This window comes from Leptinotarsa decemlineata, unplaced genomic scaffold (assembly GCF_025532065.1).
Source record: "Leptinotarsa decemlineata unplaced genomic scaffold, Ldec_3_MD MMD2_tig00078422_RagTag_RagTag, whole genome shotgun sequence".
In the NCBI taxonomy this organism is placed as follows: domain Eukaryota; kingdom Metazoa; phylum Arthropoda; class Insecta; order Coleoptera; family Chrysomelidae; genus Leptinotarsa; species Leptinotarsa decemlineata.
In genome coordinates this window covers 5,627,658-5,651,451 of record NW_027412747.1, presented here as the reverse complement: position 1 = coordinate 5,651,451, position 23,794 = coordinate 5,627,658, and the positions used below count along the sequence as shown (strand labels likewise).

At 36.6% G+C, this 23,794-nt stretch overlaps 2 protein-coding genes across 3 annotated transcripts in view; both read left to right on the top strand.

Moving 5' to 3' along the window:
• The window catches only part of LOC111505417 (cytochrome P450 4c3-like), a 160,663-nt gene that overhangs the window by 98,802 nt on the left and 38,067 nt on the right, over positions 1-23,794 (top strand). For both annotated transcript variants that reach the window (XM_074186473.1, XM_074186474.1), the window contains 3 exons: positions 17,415-17,481; positions 17,693-17,819; positions 17,874-17,946. In XM_074186473.1, the coding sequence (XP_074042574.1) occupies positions 17,415-17,481; positions 17,693-17,819; positions 17,874-17,946 (267 nt within the window). The remainder of the gene's footprint in view (positions 1-17,414; positions 17,482-17,692; positions 17,820-17,873; positions 17,947-23,794) is intronic.
• On the top strand, positions 355-6,311 carry LOC141487411 (uncharacterized). Its single transcript, XM_074186472.1, has one exon. It carries the CDS (start codon positions 2,484-2,486, stop codon positions 6,273-6,275), a length of 3,792 nt encoding a protein of 1,263 aa, XP_074042573.1. The 5' UTR covers positions 355-2,483; the 3' UTR covers positions 6,276-6,311.

Genomic DNA, 23,794 nt, shown 5'->3' with positions numbered 1-23,794 from the left:
TATTGAATTATTTTCACTCCAACAAGTCTATATGCGTAATTGCACCAAAGTCGCGTTTCAATGCACCATTTTCTCTCTGCTTCGTTCGAAGCATCATTCCAAAAAAACATGCCTGCATTAACGTGTTCCAAAAAACAAGGCGACTGGAGTGTGACGGGAGCCTTAATTTTCAACGTGCAATCCCATTGAAATAAACGAAGTATACAGGACGTCTCATTGAGAAGAAAATCATATACAGAACGTTCCAAAAAACAAGGCGACTGGAGTTTGATGAAAGCCTCAGTTTTCCGTGTGCAATTCCATTGAAGAAAACAATGTATACAGGCCGTCTGCAAAAAACATGGCGACTGGAGTTTGATGAAAGCCTCAGTTTCGAACGTGTGATCCCTCAATACAAAATTTTTTCTCCGCTTCATTCAAAATTTTAATTGATGTCCATTCAGATGAGCTCATGTTTTAATACATTATTCATCTTTAGTAAGCAGAGTTCATTCTTACATCCATTTTTTGTTTGTTCACTTCAAAACATTTTTATTGATATATGTCACTACAAAAACTACAAATATACACAATATATTCTCTGAATGGAAACCTTCAACTATAAGGACTAATTGTACTGAATATTAACTAGCGATTCGAAATAACATTCCCTAATGAGTTTTGAATAATTATGTTAACATACAACGTTGATCAATGATTTTTATATCTGATTAAAAAAAAAGGGGTTGGTGAGTGTGCATTCACAAATGTTGAGAAAAGTAAAACGTTTCCGCTATGCATCCTCATTATTTGAAAAGAGGTTGTTGGTAAAAAACTATGATTGGAATAAAACACATTTTAAATGAGCAATATTTAATATCTATTGAATATAAGAGGGCCTCTACATAGTCTATGAGTCACGATTATTTCATTTTCTCTTTTGAAACTGCTTGACTTCGAATTACCCTGTTGTTCTACGTCATCAACATAACTGTGAGCTTTTATATTAGTATTCTTTATGCGCTGCTCACTGTGGGTTTTGCGTTGAGTATTCCTTCTTCTTTTTGGTGGAAACAATAATGAAATGATGTTTCGATACTTCCATGAGCGGTTGGCGTTCACTGGTCCATTGGATTTATATCTTTGTTTGTGGGCATTGGTGATCCTTAAAATATTTTTGTATACAATCAAGTCTTTAGCTGTATAATGTCGAGGAACACGTTTCAATAATAGTTGAAGTAGTCCTTGCGTAAGATTGAAATGTTCGTTTTTTATAACAAGTTCATCGTTTTCATATTGTACAGGGGTATCTCCAATAACATATCCATTTTCGAAACGGAGCCCATATATATCAGATTCGATCGTTCTTTGGTGTTCTGAAATCCCCTTTTGTTGGGGAACTGGTTCCTTCACCGCGCATTTATTGAATGTTGTGTTATCTGACATATTGACTGCAACTAAATTATTTTCATTGAACAAGTCTATATATGCGTAACCGCCACATACTTAACCAACTGCGCTTAGCGAAACTGATACTTAGTACGCCGAACCAAACCATACTGCGCAAAGCGTAACTGCGCAACACCAAACTATACCGCGCTCGTTGAGGGTAGTCATTGGCCGTTCAATCTCGACAAAGTCTGAATATCGTTAGGAGAAAACCACTCCCACCTACGAGCATTCAATTACATCACCATATAAATTCAAGTCAATTATTATATCTCATATCTCATATCCCACTCAAGAGGGAGTAAAAATGAGAAAATATTAATTTTCAATCATAATTATCGTTCTGCAAAGGCATTGGTTCAATGAATCTCCTTATCTACTGGTTTATATTCTTACAGTGTAATTGCATAGGAATGATATTAAAATTTTTTGTCAAGTTATTGAAAAAAAAAGTCTAATATTTTTATATTTTTTTTATTATGGATATCTAAACATTGGACACATCATTATACCCCAATATATACAACCACATTTTTCAAATAAAAATTCAGATTCCTTATTACTGCAAAAAGCTGTAAATTCTTCGTGATTCTTAATGTGAGCGATAAGTTTTGTAGCATATCCGTTTCTGCGGTACTCCTCCAACGTATGAATATAATTGAGAGTTTTCGGGTTAGAATGTTTTTTCATAGGGTCGAAATCCATGGTTGACAGCAGCGCAAATGCTATTGGTTTATCGTTGACGTAAATAATGTAACAGGAGATTTTTTTATCGCAATACCACTGTCCAATCAAATCACTTTTAATATTCAACTGTCTAATTTTCTTAGCAGCTTGATGACCGAAAAATAACCGTATTGCTTCCATCTTCGATAATAGCTGGGTATGAACTGGATGATGCGGATTTTATTTATGGAATAAACCCTCAATTAGCCCCACCCCCTTTTTATATCAAGCAGTATAATCTGTAGTTTAGCGATATGTATTCAGCTGCTTTGCGCTATTCATTAGTCTTCTTCAGAACGTTGAACGTTTAACTTTTTTGTAATTACAGCATGTCAATGTTTGCTGATCTTGTGCGATATATTACCACCATCCTGGGGCTCATAACCCCAAATTATGATGATAAGATTGCTCAAGAGGGCCTTGACGAGTGTATCAAGGGTATGAGAAGGATTCGCAAAGCGATGAAGAATGCAACTTCTGTGGGGGAGAAGCAACATTTAGAAGCGTGTTTGAGGAACATTACGACAATGCGTACTGAATTCAAAGCTATGCAGAAAAAGGGGGCAGGGCAGACACCTCGACCTGAGGGTGCTAGAGAGCGGGTTCATTGGGATGACACTGACTCAGCCTTCAGTAGCCGAATCCGGTCTGGCGTAATCTCAAATCTTAAACATAAGGACCCAAGGTCTTTCTTGATTGACTCAAATGCTATCTTTAAACGCCGCATTCATGATGCCCTCAAAAAGGATGAATTTGTGAAAGTTAATATGATTTTCTGTGGTGAATTTGAAATAGCGAAAGGGTCGCAAGTACTACGAGATCACAAGTATTTCACCACCTCTAACTCTCCAATTTACCGAGACACCAATCTGGATGAATGGTTCCACCATAACATTATTGAGCCAATAATGAAAGATCTCGAGGAGTTCCAAGAACGTGATTCCGGCTGGGCGCTGAAAAAAGTGGTTAATCTGGGTGTTAACATCAATAAGTTCACTCCTCAGATTGGCTCTTCCTACATTGAGTTGCCACCTCAGATCCGAAAGAAGCATGCATGTATCAATGTTAAAAATGATGACCAAGCTTGCTTCGCCTGGGCTGTCGTTTCTGCTATGTATCCGGCGCAATATGATTTGAATAAACTGTCATCCTATCCCCACTATTCAACGGTATTGAAGCTGAAAGGTATCCAGTTCCCTATAACTTTGAAGCAGATTCCCAACTTTGAGAAGCAGAATAACGTTTCCATCAATGTTTACATCCTTCAAAAGAAATGTAAAACGTTCATTATCCTACCTACATATCTCACAATGGCAAAGAAAGATAGACATGTAAACTTACTGCTGATTCAAGACAATTATGATGAATCTGAAACTGCAGTCCGCTATCACTACGTATGGATAAAGAACTTATCAAGGCTCTTATCGAAACAGTTGAGTAAGGAAAATGGTCAAAAGTCCTTTTGTGATCGCTGCCTGCATTACTTTCGATCCCAAGAGAAATTACAAAAACATACTGAGGATTGTGTGAAAATGAATGAAGCAGCTATAAAGATGCCAGAGCCTGGAAAAGATATTTTGAAATTTAAAAATTTCAAAAACAAAGAAAGGGCTCCATTCGTCGTATACGCCGACTTGGAATCCATTCTGAAGCCTACTGATGATCCTAAAAAACTTCAACATCATATTCCGGCAGCTGTGGGTTACTACTTGAAGTGCTCATACGATGACACTCTATCCTTCTATAGGGCATATCGTGGAAAGGATTGTATGCAATGGTTCGCTGATGAGATGAGTCAACTAGCTGAAGATATGACTACAGTGTTTTGGTGTCCATTCGACATCGATATGACTGCAGAACAAGAAGTTGAGTTTCGAAGAGCTACACACTGCCACATCTGCAAAGAACCCTTCACTCCCGAAGATAAGAAAATACGCGATCATAACCATCTCATACCATGTGATAATTATCGTGGCCCCGCGCATGAAGGGTGTAATATAAACTATAAGGACTCTCATACTGTTCCTGTTGTTTTTCATAACTTGAGTGGATATGACGCACACTTCATCGTTGGAGACATCGCTACAAGAATGACTGGAAAGGTTGATCTACTCCCGATAACCAAAGAAAAGTATATTTCCTTTACAAAACACGTTGACGATACACCAATTCAATTCAGATTCATCGACTCGTTCCGTTTCATGGCTTCTTCATTAGATAAACTAGCATCGTATCTTCCAGATTTTCCCAATCTAAAGTCACAGTTTGCCGATGTGCCTATGGTACACTTCAAACTTTTAACGAAGAAAGGAGTTATGCCATATGATTATATAGATTCGTTTAGTCGATTCGATGAACCATCTTTACCATCTCAGGATAAGTTTTATAATAAACTGGAAAATAAGTTCTGCCCCCGACGTTTTTATCAACGAGCTCAGGATGTATGGACCACCTTCAACTGTCAGAATCTAGGTGATTATGTGGACTTATATATGAAGACTGATATTCTCCTGCTAGCTGATGTCTTCGAAATGTTCAGAACCTGCATCATCAACTCACATAAACTCGATCCTGCACATTATTTCACGTTACCCGGCTACACGTGGGATGCTATGCTGAAGTATACAGGGATTGAGTTGGAACTTCTCACCGATGTTGATATGTTCCTCTTTGTTGAGCGTGGAATACGAGGGGGGCTCAGCCAAGTTTGCTCAAAAAGGAGATCGCATGCAAATAACAAGTACATCAACAATTACGATCCTTCCAAACCAACAACATTCATGATGTACTATGATGTCAACAATCAGTATGGGTGGGCAATGAGCCAATATCTTCCATATGGAGGCTTTGAGTGGACAGATTCCAACATAGATATCACTCAAATTCCTGATGATGCCGATAAAGGATACATTTTGGAAGTGGACTTGGAATATCCCCAGCATTTGCATGACAAACATAAAGATCTACCATTTTGCCCGGAACATATATGTCCTAAGACGAGAAAACCTCCAGTAAAAGCTAAACAGCTTTCAAAGTTGATGGCTACTTTACAACCGAAGGAGAAATATATCATACATTACAGAGCATTGAAGCAGGCTTTAGCACATGGATTGATATTGAAGAAAATCCATCGAGTGTTGAAATTTAAACAAAGTCCATGGCTGAAGTCCTATATCGATTTAAATACAGAGTTACGCGCAAAGGCATCAAACGAGTTTGAAAAAAATTTATACAAGTTAATGAACAATGCAGTCTTCGGTAAAACTATGGAGAACGTTCGGAAAAGGGTTAACATCAGACTTCTCACCGAATGGAGTGGTAGATATGGAGCAGGAGCCTACATTGCTAAGCCTGAGTTCAAATCTTGCACCATATTCAATGAAAACTTGGTGGCTGTTGAGCTTAATAAGCTGCAAATTTTCCTAAACAAGCCTATATATGTAGGACAAGCTATTTTGGATTTGGCAAAGACAACCATCTATGACTTCCACTATGGATATATGGTGGAGCGTTTCGGAGACGGCTGTACCGTTATGTATACCGACACCGATTCTCTCATATACGAGCTGCGACAAGACCCCTACGAGATAATGAAGCGAGACTGTCATCAACGCTTCGATACTTCGGATTATCCATCCAACAATCAGTTCAACGTTCCTTTGGTGAATAAAAAAGTGCTGGGTATGATGAAGGACGAGAACAATGGCGTACCGATGACGGACTATGTTGGACTTCGTTCTAAATTATATGCAACAAAGGTACTAACAACTGAGGGTGATTATGAGAAGGAAAGAAAAAAATTGCTGAATGAGGGATATGACGAAGATGAAATTGCGATGGAATTGAAGAATTTGGGGAGCACCAAGAAAGCGAAGGGAATTAAAACATCGGTTGTGAAAACCACAATCACATTTGATGATTATGAAGAATGTCTCAACAATTGGAAATGTATGAGTATTACTCAGAGACTAATTCGCTCTGATAAATATCAAGTGCACTCCATCGTCCAGGAGAAGATCGCCCTTTCCCCTGAAGATGATAAAAGATATCTAATACCCGATTCTGATGAAACTTTACCATGGGGGCATTATTGCATAGCCGAAGAAATGGATATATCATAACTTTGTAAATTCATTAAAATAAAATGTATGATTTGATATTGACTATTTCTGCTCACTCCCGCAATGATAAATCTCTTAAAAAATTTTTACTTCTCATATGCTGGAAACGCCTGCATGTAAAACTTTTTTCAATCTCATTGGCCATGATGTAAATTCGATATTAGGTATTTCTGAACACTCCCCCTACGATGACAAAATTTAAGTATTAGTGCACAAGCAGTAACTTCAAAGACACTTTTTTGTGGTTATGATATGCCTACTGGGGAAACTTCCACAATAAAAAAAAGATAACGCATGTGCAGTCCTACCTCCTGGGTAATGTGGAAACGGACTTTGCAAATTGTCATTTTGGAGGAATGTACAGAATTTCTTATACTCGGTCAACTTCAACAGTTGTCATATACCTTCTTCACACAATGAACTTGACATGAATTCCTTGCTGTATATTATAATGTTTACGTGTATTATGCATTGGTATTGGTATGCGTATTATGCAGGTATTATCACAAAAGTATTTTGATACGCCCTGTATACACATTAATATCATATTTCAAATCGACATGTTTTTTTCCTCAAATGATATATTTTGACGCACCCTGTACACTTCGACGTCATATTTGTTTTTCAATAATGTATTTTGAGATACCTTGTACACATTGAGGGATCGCACGTTGAAAACTTACAGCCTCGTGGAACTGTTAGGTTTTTTCTTAAATGATGTATTTTGACGCACCTTGTACACTTCGACGCCATGTTTGTTTTCAATGATGTATTTTGGGATACCTTGTAACATTGAGGGATCACACTTTGAAACGATACAGCCTCAATAATCTGTAATGTTTTTTATTAAATCTGATTCATTATTATTAATATATCATTTTCGCGCTTCCAATTTTCGTCGAGTAGTTCACGATTAATTCCTAAACCGGCAACGCCACATTGCCCCATAAACAATGATTTATTATACAACTGGCAACGCCGAACCTGCCATGCTGGCATGTATTCACATTTGACAGATGCCGTCTTATGAGTCTAGTGTTTACAGTGTCCTTCTTCAACCAATAGATAGTTCAGCTAGTGACTCATAGATGAGTCTGTGTGTTCTATAACTTTGGTGTTTCCATATACTTTTGTATCGATGAATCGAGCGCCTATTTTTGTGCGGTTACTGATAACAGGACATGAAACAATTCTGTACGATAAATTATTATAATGAATCTCTCAATATACGCAAAGCCACGTAAATTTGTGCATCGATTACGTCACACGCGCCTCTCGCTCTTACACACACACACACACATGCACCTCTTTACATGAAATATTAATTATTTCCCAAATCTAAGTATATTTTCCTATCTTTAATATGATAATGACGATTACAATCTACGGAAAAATATCTCTTACAGTAATTATTGTACCGCACAATTTGTTTTGATGTTAGATGGCTATAAATACCCAACATTCGCAGTTAACTTCAATATCTTACGATGGTGTAGAGGCTAAGGACAATGTCTACGGCGCGGACGACCCAGGTTCGAATTTCATAACTATAAACTTTTTTTAATTAAAATCACGTGACTGAAGGGGGCCGAGGGAGCTGATATGTTAGGTGGAGTACCAAGGGGGCCGATAGGTTAGGTGAAGTACCAAGGGGGCCGAGGGGCGGAGTTCCACGCTTAAATCGCTACTATACTCGTTCCATCCTGCGTCGATGACGTCACACGTTTCCCCCACTCCCAAGTGGGCCAGAACATACGTTGTTCATCTTCCAATAAATAGTTCAGCTAGTGACTCATAGGTGGCGCTAGGATTAGTGTTTACAGTGTCCTTCTTCAACCAATAGATAGTTCAGCTAGTGACTCATAGGTGGCGCCAGTGTGGTGTACTCGCGACGATGCATCTGGGTCACGTGACAATTTGGAGCGCTCTGATTGGACTCTGCCGTACGCGTGACCTTGAAAGGAACCAAAAACGCCAGAATGGACCTTAGCCGTTTTCCCATGTTAATCTCCATAAGAAAACTTTTAGAACTCTTGCAGCCTATTTACTGACGAATGTATATTTTCTCGTGACAAGATTATTAATTCTCATAATTACCACATATGGGCTGATGAAAACCCTCACGCTATTGTCGAAACTAACCATCAAGAACAGTTTTCTCTTAACGTGTGGCTCGGAGTTGTTGGGGATGATTCAATTGAGCCTCATTTTCTACCTCCTCGATTAAATAGTGAGGCATACGTTCAATTTTTAAGAGGAGTGCATCCAGTAGTGCTGGAGGAAGTTCTTTTGGGCGTCAGAAGGGATATGTTATTTATGAATGATGGGCTCCCGCCCATTTTAGTCAAGTAGCACGTCAGCATTTAACTGAAACATATGCAAATCAGTGGATAGGTCGGGGAGGATTACAGAACTGGCCCGCTCGATCTTAAGATCTCAATCCTCTCGATTTCTCTATTTGGGGCCATTTACAGCATTTGGCTAATCGTACTCCTGTTCGCGATGTAGAGGACTTAAGGAACCGCATCATCGATGCGTGAAGGTTAATCAGAGAGACTCCAGGAATATTTGAGCGAATACGTGTCTCAATGCCCCGACGTCTAGACGCATGCATAATGTCTGAAGGTAGACATATTGAACATTTACTAAGATTTCTACATGTTGTGTGTTTTGTTATTAATAAATTAGTTTTGTTCATTACCCTTCAATCGTTTAAAGCAGGTACTAACTACAGAATAACAATAAATCCAGTTCGCATTTATGACGATGTATCTCTGTAGTTGTTCGTAAAATAATTTTTTGCTGCGAACTGGTTCATTTTTGGCAAAAAATCCACGAGACATTTTTTGTTTAGAATGAAACAGGCTATCGGAAATAAATTTTTAAATGGTAAATAAATGATAAGACAAAAAGATACATTGGAAATAAATTTTAGGGGTTGCGTTTTCCACCCCTTACAACCATGGGGTAAACCAAATAAATTACTGGCTAAGTGTCTTTTTGGTAGTACAAAACGTCAAGTTGATTTCAATATTGTAACTTTTTCAGTGCTTGTGAAAAAAATTGTTATAAAAATTTTATGTACCCCCTTCAAGGGGCTGTATCTTAACAAGGGATGCTCCAATGAAGTTCCTTTATATGAAATATCCTATATTTTTTTTCGATGAGGAATCACCTCCTCAAATGTTTTACACTTATTCAGTTACCCTGTATATTCTTTTTCTAGTTTTTGTAGTTTTTTCTGGTTTAAGCTCAGATTTTTCTTCAACTCTAACAATTTTGAAATTTCGCATCCATGATCCTGTTGTACGCGCCTTATCCTCATATATTTTTCTCCCTCAGACTGATTTTCTTTGGTATCGCCCTCGTGTACTCTAACAATTTTATGATTCCTATGTATCCTTATTTCCTTGTCTAGCATGTTCACCATTACCAGGGACATTCATTCAGCACTGTTCTCTCTATCAGTAAACACGTAATTCGCTCTTCATCCGTCATAGCCACATCTCTCGATGCCAATTTATTTTAGGTACAGGCTGTGGATATAATGTCCGCGGTAGGACTATCACATTTTACTTCAAACACGCGTACGCGCCTATGATTCCCTCCGTATCAAATTCCTGATTTATTTCTCATTCCGTCGGGCGCGTATACTTCTTGAAGTGGCGTTCGCTCTTTATCTGTGTCACACTTCGTTCAGACGGCTTCGGATTCATAGGTTCTCCCCATGCCCCCTCCCGGGTTGAGTGCCCTGAGTTGAAATTTTCCTCACACGGTTACTGTGTGCAGAACATCCCATCTCGTCCAAGCTCTGTTACGCCAGCGACGTAAAGTACGGAAATCGCATTTACAAAATGCCAAAATTAGGTACTTTTTAGGTGCTTTTTAGGTACCAAAGTCAAAAATTAAGTGCTCTGTAACTTACACCGCAACTCAATACTCAAAGATGCGTTGTAATGCTAGCAACACAATGAAAAAAATAATGAAATAATGAATGTTAAGAAAACACTATTATGTGCGTATTAAGTGCTAAACGGTGAGGATCGTAAAATATTCCAATTAATAAACAAAAGCTTTCAATTTCGCTAAACAACAGATCCAAGAATCAGGTCAATAAGCGGATAAAAATTCGGGATACCTGATTTGAGAAAAAAAATAACAATGTACAATAAAGTCTTGAAATGCTCGTAAACGCATAGATAGACAATCAAAATAAAAGTGGTATTTAAGTGCGCACTAGATATGTATAGTAAACCTAGATTCCATAATGGCTATGGGGCTCGTGGAGCTGAAAACTACCATGACTGGTTGAAATTTTACTTTAGATAAATTCAATAAAAAAATATCAATTTCATAAATTGAGAAAAATGAGAAATTATTGTCAGTTGAGTAAGTTGCAATAATTGAAAATGTAAGTTGCAATATGTCAAAATGAACTACTACTATATGAATAGCAAATATTTGTCGTCGCACGTTTTCAGAGCTTCATACATCTTAATCTGTTGAATTGACAAAAAAGTATCAGAGCTTCTTTGATGAGAATTGAATTTCCGACAAGAACAGAAGCTTCAAAATTTTATTCAAAATCATTTTCGTAGTTCTACTGATGTTTTTCGTGTTATTTAGAAAGAAAATTATAAATTCAGTGACCTCCATAAAGAGTTGAGATATCGAGGTGAACTTTTGAAAAATGTGTTGTAACATTCTAAAAAAAAATTCTGAACGGTAAGCGAAAGACTGTTCTATTGGATCACTCTATATAGACGAACCAGTTAAAAGTCATTTTGCAAAATAAGAAAGTTATGACTTTCTTTCCAATTGTTTTTTGTCAAAATGAGGATCAAAACGTTAATTTATTCAATTCTTGACATTTTCATAGAAATAGATTATTTTCAGCTTTCTCAGACGTGCACTAACGAAGTGAATCTGATACCAAACCAATAAAGAACATCAACCATGGAAATTTTGAGTGCGAAAGTCAATAGGCATTATGTAACTCAGGTGTTCCATGAATATCTAATGAGCACCTAATTAGCACTTCATTCTCATGCCCTTATTTATTGAGGAACGTACTGTAAGAACTCAGTACATCAGTCATGGTGGTTATCGGTTCCATGAGCCCCATAGAAATTATGGAATATAGATTTACTATGAATATCTAATGATCACCCAATTAGCACTTTATTCTCATGCCCTTATTTATTGAGGAACGTACTGTAAGAACTCAGTCCATCAGTCATAGTGGTTTTTAGATCCATAAGCCCCATAGGCATTATGGAGTCTAGGTTCACTATGAATATCTACTATGCACTTAATGAGCACTTTATTCCATTGCCTTTAATTATTGAGGACCATACTGTAAGAACTCAGTACATCAGTCATGGTGGTTTTCAGGTCCATGAGCCTCATAGCTATTATGGAATTTAGGTTTACTATAAATATCTAGTGAGCACTTGATTAGCACTCTATTTTGATTGTCTATGTATGAGTTTACGAGCATTTCAAGACTTTATTGTATATTGTTAATTTTTTTTCTCAAATCGGGTATCCCGAATTTTTTTCCGTTTATTCACGGTCGTTTTCATCTTGATTTCTTGCAATCTCCGAATCAGTACTTTAATCTCTTGCCCTTATTTATTGAGAAAAATACTATAAGAACTCAGTACATCAGTCATGGTGGTTATCGGGTCCCTAAGCCCCATAGGAATTATGGAATCTAGATTTACTATAAATATCTAGTGAGCACCTAATTAGCACTTTATTCTCTTACCCTTTTTTATTGAGGAACATACTATAAGAACTCAGTACATCAGTCGTGGTGGTGATAGGGTCCCTGAGCCCTATAGGCATTATGTAATCTGGATTTACTATAAATATCTGATGAACAATAAGTCAACACTTCATTCTCATGCCCTTATTTATTGAGGAACGTACTGTGAGAACTCAGTCCATTAGTCATACTCGTTTTCAGATCCATAAGCCCCATATGCATTAAGGAATCTAGGTTTACTATGAATATCTACTGTGCACCTAATAAACACTTTATTCCATTGCCCTTAATTATTGAGAAACGTACTCTAAGAACTCAGTATATCAGTCATGGTGGTTTTCAGGTCCATGACCCCCATAGCCATCATGGAATCTAGGTTCACTATAAATATCTACTGTGCACCTAATAAGCACTTCATTCCATTGCCCTTAATTATTGAGGAACATAATATAAGAACTCAGTACATCAGTCATGGTAGTTTTCAGGTCCATGAGCCCCGTAGCCATTGTGGAATCTAGGTTTACTATAAATATCTACTGTATGAATTTACGAGCATTTCAAGACTTTATTGTATATAGGTTTTTTTTTCTCAAATTAGGTATTCCGAATTTTTTTCCCGCTTATTCACGGTCGTTTCCATCTCACTTTCTTGCAAGCACCTAATTAGTACTTTATTCTCTTGCCCTTATTTATTAAGGAACGTACTATAAGAAGTCAGTATATCAGTCATAGTGGTTATCGGGTCCCTAAGCCCCATAGGAATTATGGAATTTAGATTTACTATAAATATCTAGTGAGCACCTGATTACCACTTTATTTTCTTGCCCTTATTCATTGAGAAATGTACTATAAAAACTCAGTACATCAGTCATTGTGGTTTTCAGGTTCATGAGCCCCATATGCATTATAAATTCTATGTTTACTATGAATATCTAGTGAGCACTTGATTAGCACTTTATTTTGATTTTCTATATATTAGTTTACGAGCATTTCAAGACTTTATTGCATATTGTTAATTTTTGTTTTCAAATCAGGTATCTCGAATTTTTTTCTGCTTATTCACAGTCGTTTTCATTTCAATTTTACGATCCTCACCGTTTAGCACTTAATTAGCACCTAATATTGTTTCCTTAACATTCATTTTTTTTTCATTGCGTTGCTAGCATTACATAATACTAGCAACGCAACTTTGATTATTAAGTTGCGGTGTAAGTTACAGAACACCTAATATTTGACTTCGGTACCTGAAAAGCACCTAAAAAGTACTTCATTCTGACATTTTGTAAATGCGATTTCCATACTTTGCGTCGCTGGCGTAACAGAGCTTCTCGTCAATCAACCCCCGCTCCTCCGAAGCGGTCCTCAATTTACAGATGGGCACTTCAGCAAGATTGACATCTGATCTACTGCGGTCGAAAGCCAGCCTTCAGGTGCATTCACTTTCTAATCTAGTACATTATTGATTTAACTCCACTTGAATGTAATTTAATGCATGAGGTCCACAAAAACTAACCGGAGACGAGTGTCCTCATATCGCGAGCAAGTGTTTTTTAGTGATCTGAAAAAGAAGTGAATTTGAAATCTGATTAAAAAGTTTCTATACTTTCCGGAGCCGCCTGATATCGACTCTCGGAGGTGATCTCTGATTCTGCTTGGTTGGCCTCTTGTCTCTCTCTCGCAATCTTGGGTCTTCCCTGTTGAGTGCTTCATGTAGATCGCTCAGCGCTGGACTGTTGTGTGATCGATTCCTTTCGAACACGTTTTCTGCGTGTTCTCTCATATACGCGTCTACGTAGTGGATGTTCAGGTCCAGGTACCGGTATATGTAACTATTTGGTATTCATCTCGGAGCATTTACGGCGGCTCGCACGCAACCATTCATGAACGTCCGGATACTGCGTCTGTATGTCGCTGCGCACTGACCCCAGGCAGTAGTACGGTCTTTATTAGCGGCAGTTTTAGGTGGGGTCCCACGTTGCTTCTACGACCTATAATCTGCCCGCCTGCTGGTAACTTGCAAATGGCTATTTGATCTCGCCAGTAGAGCTGTGTCGTTCGCGTAGAGTGCCAACTTGTTGAAGTTGTTCTCAGGTTTGGGCACGTCTGCTGTGTACACCGAGAAGAAGTGTGGTGAAAGAACTGCACCTTGTGGGACTCCTGCTTCCAGTAATCGCATGGTGAAGAGTTCTTATCCGAATCTGCAGCGGCATCGCCATTCAGATAGAAAAGACCGGATTAGTTTCACCATTTGTTTCGAGTAGCCAAAATTGCTCATTTTGGCTAGTTGTCCGTCGTGCCAAACTCTATCGAACGCCTTGGAACGTCTGGAACGCCTAGGAATATCGCTCCGGTGTGGTATCCTTTGCCCAGGTTGAAACATTCTATTGCATAGTCTACTTTCCCCAGGAATTGCAACTCTGTCGAGTGTTCGGATCTGAAATCGAACTGTTCATCTCTGGTAAAATTTTTAGTTCGCTGGTTTGGTCTTCTTGTCTTTTCAAGATAACTCATTCTGTCACTTCACTTATGGAAGAGATTAGGCCTATAGGCCTATGTTCATTCGGAAATATGTGGTTCTTCTCTGGCTTCGAGATGTGAATGACGTTACCTCCTTGAACGGGTACGGGAAATGCTGTAGTCTGAATATAGCGTTGATGATATCCGTCATTGCCGCTATACCCTTCCTTAATAGGGGCTTCAGTGCCCGGTTTGGTATCTGGTTTGGGCCTGGGACTTTCCGAGTCGCTAGGCACTTCATGATGCCTTCCACTTCCTCGGGTGATGTCGGTGTTAGGGGTTGCACTTTGTCTCTTCGTTGCCGTCGTATCCTTTGTACCGTCTCTTCGACCTGGTTTTCGTTTTCTTCTACTTCGTCCGTGAACGAAACATCATTTTCTCTACACTGCCTTTTGAAGTTGTCAGCAAATGCTGCACGCAGCTTTTGCCGCAGGATTCTGCCAGCTCTGTGCATACTCCTTTTGTCCATTGGAGTGCGTGACCGTTGATATCTTCTCTTCAGGCGTCTTCTGATTCTGATAAGTTCCATTACTTTCGGTGTAATGTGGTCCTGTGAATTGAAGCGAGGCTGAGACTTCCCGCGCGCTCCTCTCCATAGTTCACCTGTTGTAACTGCGTTGTGGCGTTCTCCAGATCAGTCCTTATTTCAATACGTGGGATGCCTCCTATGGCGTGATTCATGGATTCATTGACCCAACTGATATCCTCGTGCTCGGTATTATATTTCGTTCTCGTAGTATTTGGTCTGTTTTTGAAACGACCTGACACCAATTTCTCTAGTTGGCTTCTTCCAGTGTTATACTCACGATGTCTCCTTGAATTTTTGAAATCCGTGCAAATTCCAAAAACTTCTCTCTCGAGGCTATTTTCTTCATGATGGATTTCGTTTTATCTCTTTCCTGATCCACATTTGTCCTTTTAAAATATTCTGATTCCTGCGTGCAATTCGAAATTCGGTTTATCGTACTCTCAACTTTCTTTCTTTCTCTATAATTTGATTCCGCTATCATCATTCTGTCCGTACTGCTGTAAGCGGTTTCCTTTCTAATCTCATCCTTGAATATAACTTCACTCTTTTTCTCCGAACTCGACGCGACTTCTGCGTCTTCCAAATTATCTCTTCCACATCCATGTTTCTTTTTGATTCTTGATACTTTCGTATTCGCGTTAGGGTTTTTTCTCGGTACTCAAATGGATTGAGTTGTTGACCAGGTTCTGCTTTCAGAGAAGTACTGCGTCTACCCTTTCGACCATTTGTTCCTTGGCTTTCTATTTTACTGTCAGGTGAATTTCTCATTCCATTATATTCCAAATCCTCACCAATATCGTTATCTGATTCGATTTGAGGCTCTCTCTGGTTCACATATTTCGAACAACTATAAGAAGAAAACTCCATGAGGTTGAGAAAGCTAACTAATTCTTTCTCGACCGGATGAACTCAGTGATAGTGATACCGACTCCACCTGAGAATTTTTTCTCAGATTCTCCATACTCTCTGGCCAGACTATCTGGCCCCAAAAACATGCGAAATCTCGCTTCCCAGACTGATCTCTTGATTCAACAAAAACATCGTGTTTGTATTCCAACACATCTTAAATCTGTATTCTTAAAAAAATCCATTCCCAACAAAATATTTGCAGTAAAATCTGCTACCTGCACAACTAAAAATTCATGTTCATAATTTCATTCTTGTATATCCTTTGTATGGAATCAAATTTCCTTGCACATCGCGTAAGCGCAACTCTTACCGTGATAAATTTGTCTGTCATTTATTATACTCGCAGCAACCAGTCTACACTGAGCTCCGGTATCTATTAATACATTTCTCAATTTCCCATTAACCTCTATTGTTATGGTTTCCTGTATAACTGTTTCCTGTACTACTGATATCAATATTCGTCAAGGGTATTAGTTCATTAAATAGTTACTGTGGTTTGGCAAACAGTAATCATATCCACACTCGAGGTCCACTATCACTTTCATAACATATAATATCTTTTTTTAATTTGACCTGCAGAAAACTTCAATATCTGACGCGGGTGCTGAACAGGAGAGTAGTAATTTATCTTCTAAGCTCGTTCGTTAAGAATTATAACCACATCAAACCTCATATCCCAATTGATATTACAATTTATCTATCCAACACGGAATTCATCCATCTCTCACATATGGAAATGATTGATAATGAGTACATTCTATAAAAAGCTAGGAATGCAATACTTTTCTTGATACGTATTCCACCAATCAAGCGGGCGTCTTCAGGAGAGAAAGAAAATTGAGTATGAAAAATGAAAATTGAAACTTTCTATGTTTTTTACCACTTTCATTTGTAACAAACGTTACTGCATTAATCCATGAAAACTCATGAGCATAAACATTGCGGGTGCAACCTGTCAAATGATCGAATCGATCTAGTTTACTCACCGGTTTTCATATTAGCGAATCGACATTGTCACAGGTAAACAAAATTCAGCTACTCAATTAAGTTAGGTACCTCTATTATTACCTATAATGGTCTTATAACTATAAGGGCTAATGTAATCAATGATTTTTGGTTTAATGCATTAGTTTGAAAATGTCCTCATAGGACGAAACTGCAGTAACGTTAATTACAAATGAGAGTGGTTAAAAAAAAGTTTCGATTCTCATTTTTCATAAAGTTTCCTACCTAACGGCTACATTCATCAATTTATTAAAACTGAGTATATTTTCAGTTATTTGAATAAACACATGAGCGACGTAAATAAAAATTTTGAATTCAAAATTGTCTATCGTCATTACAATTGAAAAATAGAACAGTTTTGTTCATCTTATATCTGTGACAATCAGTAAAATGACAATTTTTTTTTCAGAAACGGCGTTAGGTGTGAATTTATATTTAGAGAAAAATCCGAAAGAATATCCAGCGTTATTTGAGGGGTATATAAATGAGCGTATTTTTCAATTTTGAAATGTAACAATTGAGTTAAAATCATTGATGGATGTGAAATTGTCCTCAGTTGAAGGGAAAGGAAAAGAAAACTGTTTTGGGTATAACTTCATCTCATCAATAGGTGGTATCTGAACCTAAACCTAATAAAAGAATGTGAACGATGAAATTTGTGAGTTACTGAAAGTGACTTGTTTTCAGGGGTTTGGACATAGCCAGTGATAGAATATTGAGTTTTTGGAAACCTTACAATTTCTTATGGTATTTTTCACCTGATAAGAAAATTTTTGATGATATTTATATGAACTTTTATGCACTTTTTCAATCTGTAAGTTGAGTTGATTTTTTCTGATCCTTTTGTTTATATTGACTTCAATTTCAGCTTATGCGGAAAAAAATTAGTGAATACGAGAAGGAACTTGAAGTAAAACGCTTGGATGCCAATGTCGAAGAAGGTACGTAAATATACATATATTTAAGTTCTCAGACGATCGAAATATATTTGTATTTGAAGGCTTTTTTCTCTCAAGATCTATAGTGTACTGAATTACTTGAAAATTGACTCCAGCAGTTGAAATTTGAGTAAGAATCACTAAAAATATTTTTCATTGGTACTTACATATTTTGTTCATTCGAACTACGCCTCTGATTCAATATGACAACAGCAACAACCTGATGAACGTGAAGTACAGGGAAATATTTTTATCAATAATTAGATGAGTCTATGTTTCAACACTAAATGAAATATCACTAGCAAATATAGTAACATCACTCCCAAGGAAAACGCTATGTGAGGAATCGATAAAGGACTCAATCCAGAAATATCAAAAAGCAGCAAGGCTTCCAAGACGGCAGTTGGAAAGCTAAACTTGGTTCGTTCCGCAAATCATCTTTCTTGGATTCACATGCCTGCACGCACTCTCACGAATTATTTTGAATCCACCCCTTGAAATATATTGTAATTTGGAATAGATAGCTCACATAGTTGACGCCTTGAATCGCTATGCCTTTTTCTGCACATAATACGCATACCTACATTTCTCATTTGTTCAAAAAAATACTTATTTCAGATGAAATGAACTAGATACCAACTGAGTTGGTGGAACATGCGTCAAGAAGACTGTAGCAGTTCTGTTGTTTGGAAACAGTGTTTTCTTAGATTTTGTTTTATGCCAGAGTTCTCGGGTACCTTTCAGCTGTTCATATTTGTCAGTAAATTATTTTTTGTTCATCAATTTGATGAACGTGTCGCATTCGTTTTTATAAGCATCTTCTAATTTTGACGGTATCAACTGCGATCCTGTTCAGCTAGTTGAGTAACCACTATTATAACACTATTTAGGCCAAACACAATCAGTAATAAATGACAACAATTGATGTCATAAAATATTGCAAATTAATTTTTGTTTTTGTTTATGGAACTATTTAAAATATTAATGATAATAATGATGAGACAAGCGTTTATTGAAATCGCAACGCAATCCCAAATAAAATTTAGGAAATAATTCACTTCAGAAGCCAAGTGATAAATACCTAAAATAATTGATGAGAGTTCAATCGGCATCCAATGGTACTCTGAAATAATTCACAAGAAATTGCTTTTACTTGGAAGTGCATGTTTTGAGAATAAATTATTGGGTATTGAAAAATGATATTGAATCAATAAAAATAATAATAATGAAATAACCAAGAAGGGCTGAACCAATTTTTATGATTTTTGTGTTTTTGGATTAGTTTTCATCTGGAATAGAAAGATGAATGATTATTGAAATATGATATTTTATTGATAAAAATGATAATGATGAAAATGAAAAATATCAAGAACGGCTGGAACGATTCTAATGAATTTAGTGTTTTGGATTTGTCTTTGTCGGGAATAGAATAATGAGTATTGAAATATGATATTTTATCAATGAAAATTATAATGAAAGAACTCAAGAACGGCTGGATCAAATTTTATGATTTTTGTGTCTTTGGATTTGTTTCCATCGGGAGTAGGATGATAAGTATTGAAAAATTATATTTCATCGATAAAAATGAAAGTAATGACAAAAAATAAAAGAACTCAGGGACGGCTGTACCAATTTTTATAATTTTTGTGTTTTTGTATTTATCTTCATTCGACAGGTCTGCTAGCATATGATAAAAGTATGACTGATCGATGTACATGTAAGATATTAAAAAAAATGTAAGCGGTCTTCATTAACAAAATATAGAATCGAAAACGATGATTTTTCAGCAAAACCCGAAAGCCAATCAAAATATTGACGTCAGCCGTAAAAGCCTACATTCATATATAATGAAGTGTATTCTCTGCATCGGCGTTCAAAAAGATTGAAAAGTGTCGTTTTTTTTCGCTATGTGGGAAAGTTCAGCGACATCATTACCTTGTGGTGGGTATGAATTTGGATTATCGGCACAGTGAAAAATCTTTCGACTTCATATTGTACTAAGTTAATTTCATGCAATAGTGTTTGATTTATATCAAAAGGTTCACACATGAAAAATCATGTCAATTTAAAGAATCGAGTAAAACATTTGTTGACACTTAACTCTATAAAAATACTATTCGGGTGATTTGACTCAATTTTTGATTGACTATATTTCTAGGAATAGTTAATGAATTCTTCTATAAATCAAATAAAATACAAAATTTTGTAGATCTGGGGAAACCCAATAACTGAATTTAACGATAACAAACTGCAAGCAATAGCTAGTTTTTTAATTTTATTACATTTGGTACACAATAACAAGTTGCTTCGAAAGGAGAATAATTGGATGAAATTGAATGATGTCCCAAATAATCTTCAGTCCACCCACCAAATGTTATACTAATATTGGTTCGATTTGTTTTCAATTTGCGTACGACTAATGAGTTCAATCTCTTACAGTTATCTCACCCGAACCAATCACAGTTTCCAGCAATCACATATGTTTGTATCAAATACAATTGGCTATTATGAAACGTTTTGCCTGTGAAATCTTTTGTTCAATTGAAATTGTCATAAAAAGTTTCCCTTTTGAAAGATTTGATTTTTTAGTGATTGGTACAAAATTTATATGCTCAAGCTTTTGAAATTAGAATCATCATTAGATAGTATTTGCTTCCGATACATCATTTGAATGTTCAAGAGTGTATCAAATAAAATGAATATTAGATTATAATTTTGGAAGTTATCACAAAGCTGCTGGGGAATGTTTACAGTAGAACTATTCCACATACATATCTGTAGTGAACAAGTTCAACATGAAAATTGGTTGTGTGAATGGAAAATAAGGTGGGCCAAATTATAATACTGATAATACAACACAACAATTCATGATATAGTATGAAGTAAAAGAAATAAATTGAACGAATTGGATTCACGTCAATGAAAAATATATCGTTGGAAATTGAAACCAAATTGGAACCATTCAAGCCTGAGGGTCCACATACATTTGAATCTGGTGATGAGGTGGGGAAGCTAGAGTATTACTGTTGACTACAAGGTAAAAGTTCAAACAACGAAATATTCCGTTGATGATGAGGCAATATTCTCCGCAAAATTTTCATCGCAAAATTTTGGGATTGTGAAAAACTGAATGTCAGTGTACATTGCAAGAGGTCATATTCCCATAATGTGAATATTTGCTGTGGCATACAGACTGATTGAATGAATGAGCCTTCTATTCTACAAAATCTCAAATATGGAAGGTTTTTTGAATTTTTCGAAAATGACGAGAGAAGACAGAGCCATCCTAATCGTAGAGTGAGTGGAGCGCCGTTCCAGGCCTCGTGCCGCGAGACCTTACTCGCGCTAAAAAATAAGTAAAAAGTTTTGGTTGAATAAAAATAATACATTTATTTACAGATGGACGTGCCTGAAATGTCTGATAACTCGAGCAATATGTTAAATCATTGGTTGATTACAAAAGCTGGAAATGCGTGACTAAAAGAATGCGATGATAGAGGCGTCGGATTTCCGCCAATTTCCACTTGTTGAGTTGAAGTGACTTAATCAAAAATGCTCAAAACACATTTTTCACACTTTTTTTCTGGTGAGACCACTTTTTCAAAAAAGGTCTGAAGTGAATCATTTTCGCGAGGCCTGGAAAAGTCATTGCTGAGACTTCGAAGTATAATCTTCGTCCTCGCAGTCAACGCACCGATATATGATAAAATTGGCCGAGACTAGTTGACAATTCATGTCTTTACTCAAATTAAAGACACGCTCGAGGAAGCCATTGTATGGCGTATTGCGTTTTCGTAAAACTGTTCAGTGAAAATCTCACAATAGAGTGTTCAATTCGACCACGGCCCACCAACGCGGATCTTTTATCTTTAATCATGACTCCGCCGTGGAAGCCTATGTCCATAGGCCCTTCATAAGTCCGGTTGTTCAACGAAATTAATATCTATTGGAGAAGAAAATTGTTGCCTGAAATATCATCAGCTAACATATCTTCAATAAAAATATAAAAAATTACAAGATAATTATTGAAGAAATTATCATTTCAGAAGATCCCAAACAACTTATGCGATTCAAAAAAGATGCGGCTAGTTTGAAAAGTATACATAAACAAATTCAGTTTTGAATACTTTTTCGATAAAAAAAGATGTAGGGGTGGTTGAAATTGAAGTGATACATCCTGCATGATAGTTCTGATTTGGATATTATTCGAGATGAACTTATTTGACGAGATTTCAAATAACTTTTTCCAATAATTGTTTTTCAAAAAAAAATTTTTTTTCGTAAGCATTTTTGATTCTACTAAGCCATAGCTAAGTATATACAAAAATGGAATGAATGAATCACAATGCCTTCATGAACGTTGAATGAGGAATAGTATTCGAAATATACATTCTGACACTTCCAAACAACTTTTCCAATTGGAAAAATGAATGTCTAAATTTTTTTTCCTGAACCTAGTATTATTTGTAATTCTAATGAGCAATCATTTGTTTATGCGTTTCTGAAAACTATACACCATAAATACAATTGAATGGAATCCAAACGAATAAGATACAGCAGAATGGGCATTAAAGTTGAAATCCGCATCGATGATGCGGTTTCTTATTTTTGTTGGAAATGTATGACCAGAATTTCTTCACATTCGTCACCATATCTCTCTAGATTATTAATGTATTTGGAGTAATTTGAATAGATTTGTTTTTAATCTCTTTACGCAATATTGAAAAGTTCAAGTAATCTTCTCCTTTTTGTATGTTTTCCAGTTTTTGTGCAGTTTAGATTTATTTTTTATCAGTTTCTTTGTATTATACTAAAACCAGATTGGATAGTTTTTTTATTATTATAGATTGTACGTGTCTCGTAATAATTTCATTAATTTCTTTGTAAAAAAGGCCAACCATGACATCAACATTAGCGTTATTTAAGAGAAAATACCAGTCAATATTTCCAATTTTTTCGTTTATGATGTTATAGTTAGCCTTCCGAAGGAGGTGGTCATGAGTATCAAGGTGGGAATTTTGCAACTTGACTATCCGACTATCTCATTAACAGAGCTTTGTGCCTGCCCCGCTGGGGACCAAATCAGGTCTGTAGAGTTCGACAGAGCCGTACTCTTACCATTTGACCTGAAATACCACTCACCATACAAACTAATCGGTTTCGTTAAGAAGCTGGGCTTATTTGGCCGAGTGTGAATAGGTGTGAACCACGATAAACCCTTGCGGTGGAGAGTCGAATAGATCCAATAACTTTGGACCTAACCTATCCTAGCCTTCCAAAGTAGATTACTTTAATGAGATATTTTTTCTGCGAGAACAATATCAGGAATTTCTGAATTTATTTCCAAAGCGGGATGTTGGAAGTCTTCCTTCATCAACGGTACAGTGCAATGCTTTACTTTCACATCATCACATAAGTCTAAGATTGTACTGTAATGATTGTCAGCTATAATATCCCAAGGACATTGATAACTAACGAAATAATTTTATCACAGTTTTCGAAAGCACGTTATTTGGTAACATCCCGACGCCGAAGGCTTGAGGAAGTTGTGATAAAATTATGAGTTATTTATCAATGTTCGAGGGATATTCGGTGAGAAAATTTTTTTGCAATTCGAACAAAATTATTTATTGAACACACAGTTATTAAAAGAACGATTCGTATAATGATATTCCGTTGATCTTGCTGTATTTGCCTCGATTACTGCATAGGTGTTTCCACGCATACTATTGATTATTTGGTCATGATGTTCCTGATCAATATTCAAATAAAGTTTTATGGAATTTCCATTATTGTGGCCAGTAATTTTCAACAATTGCTGTTCTTGAACTCCACTCTTAGCTAGTTGACT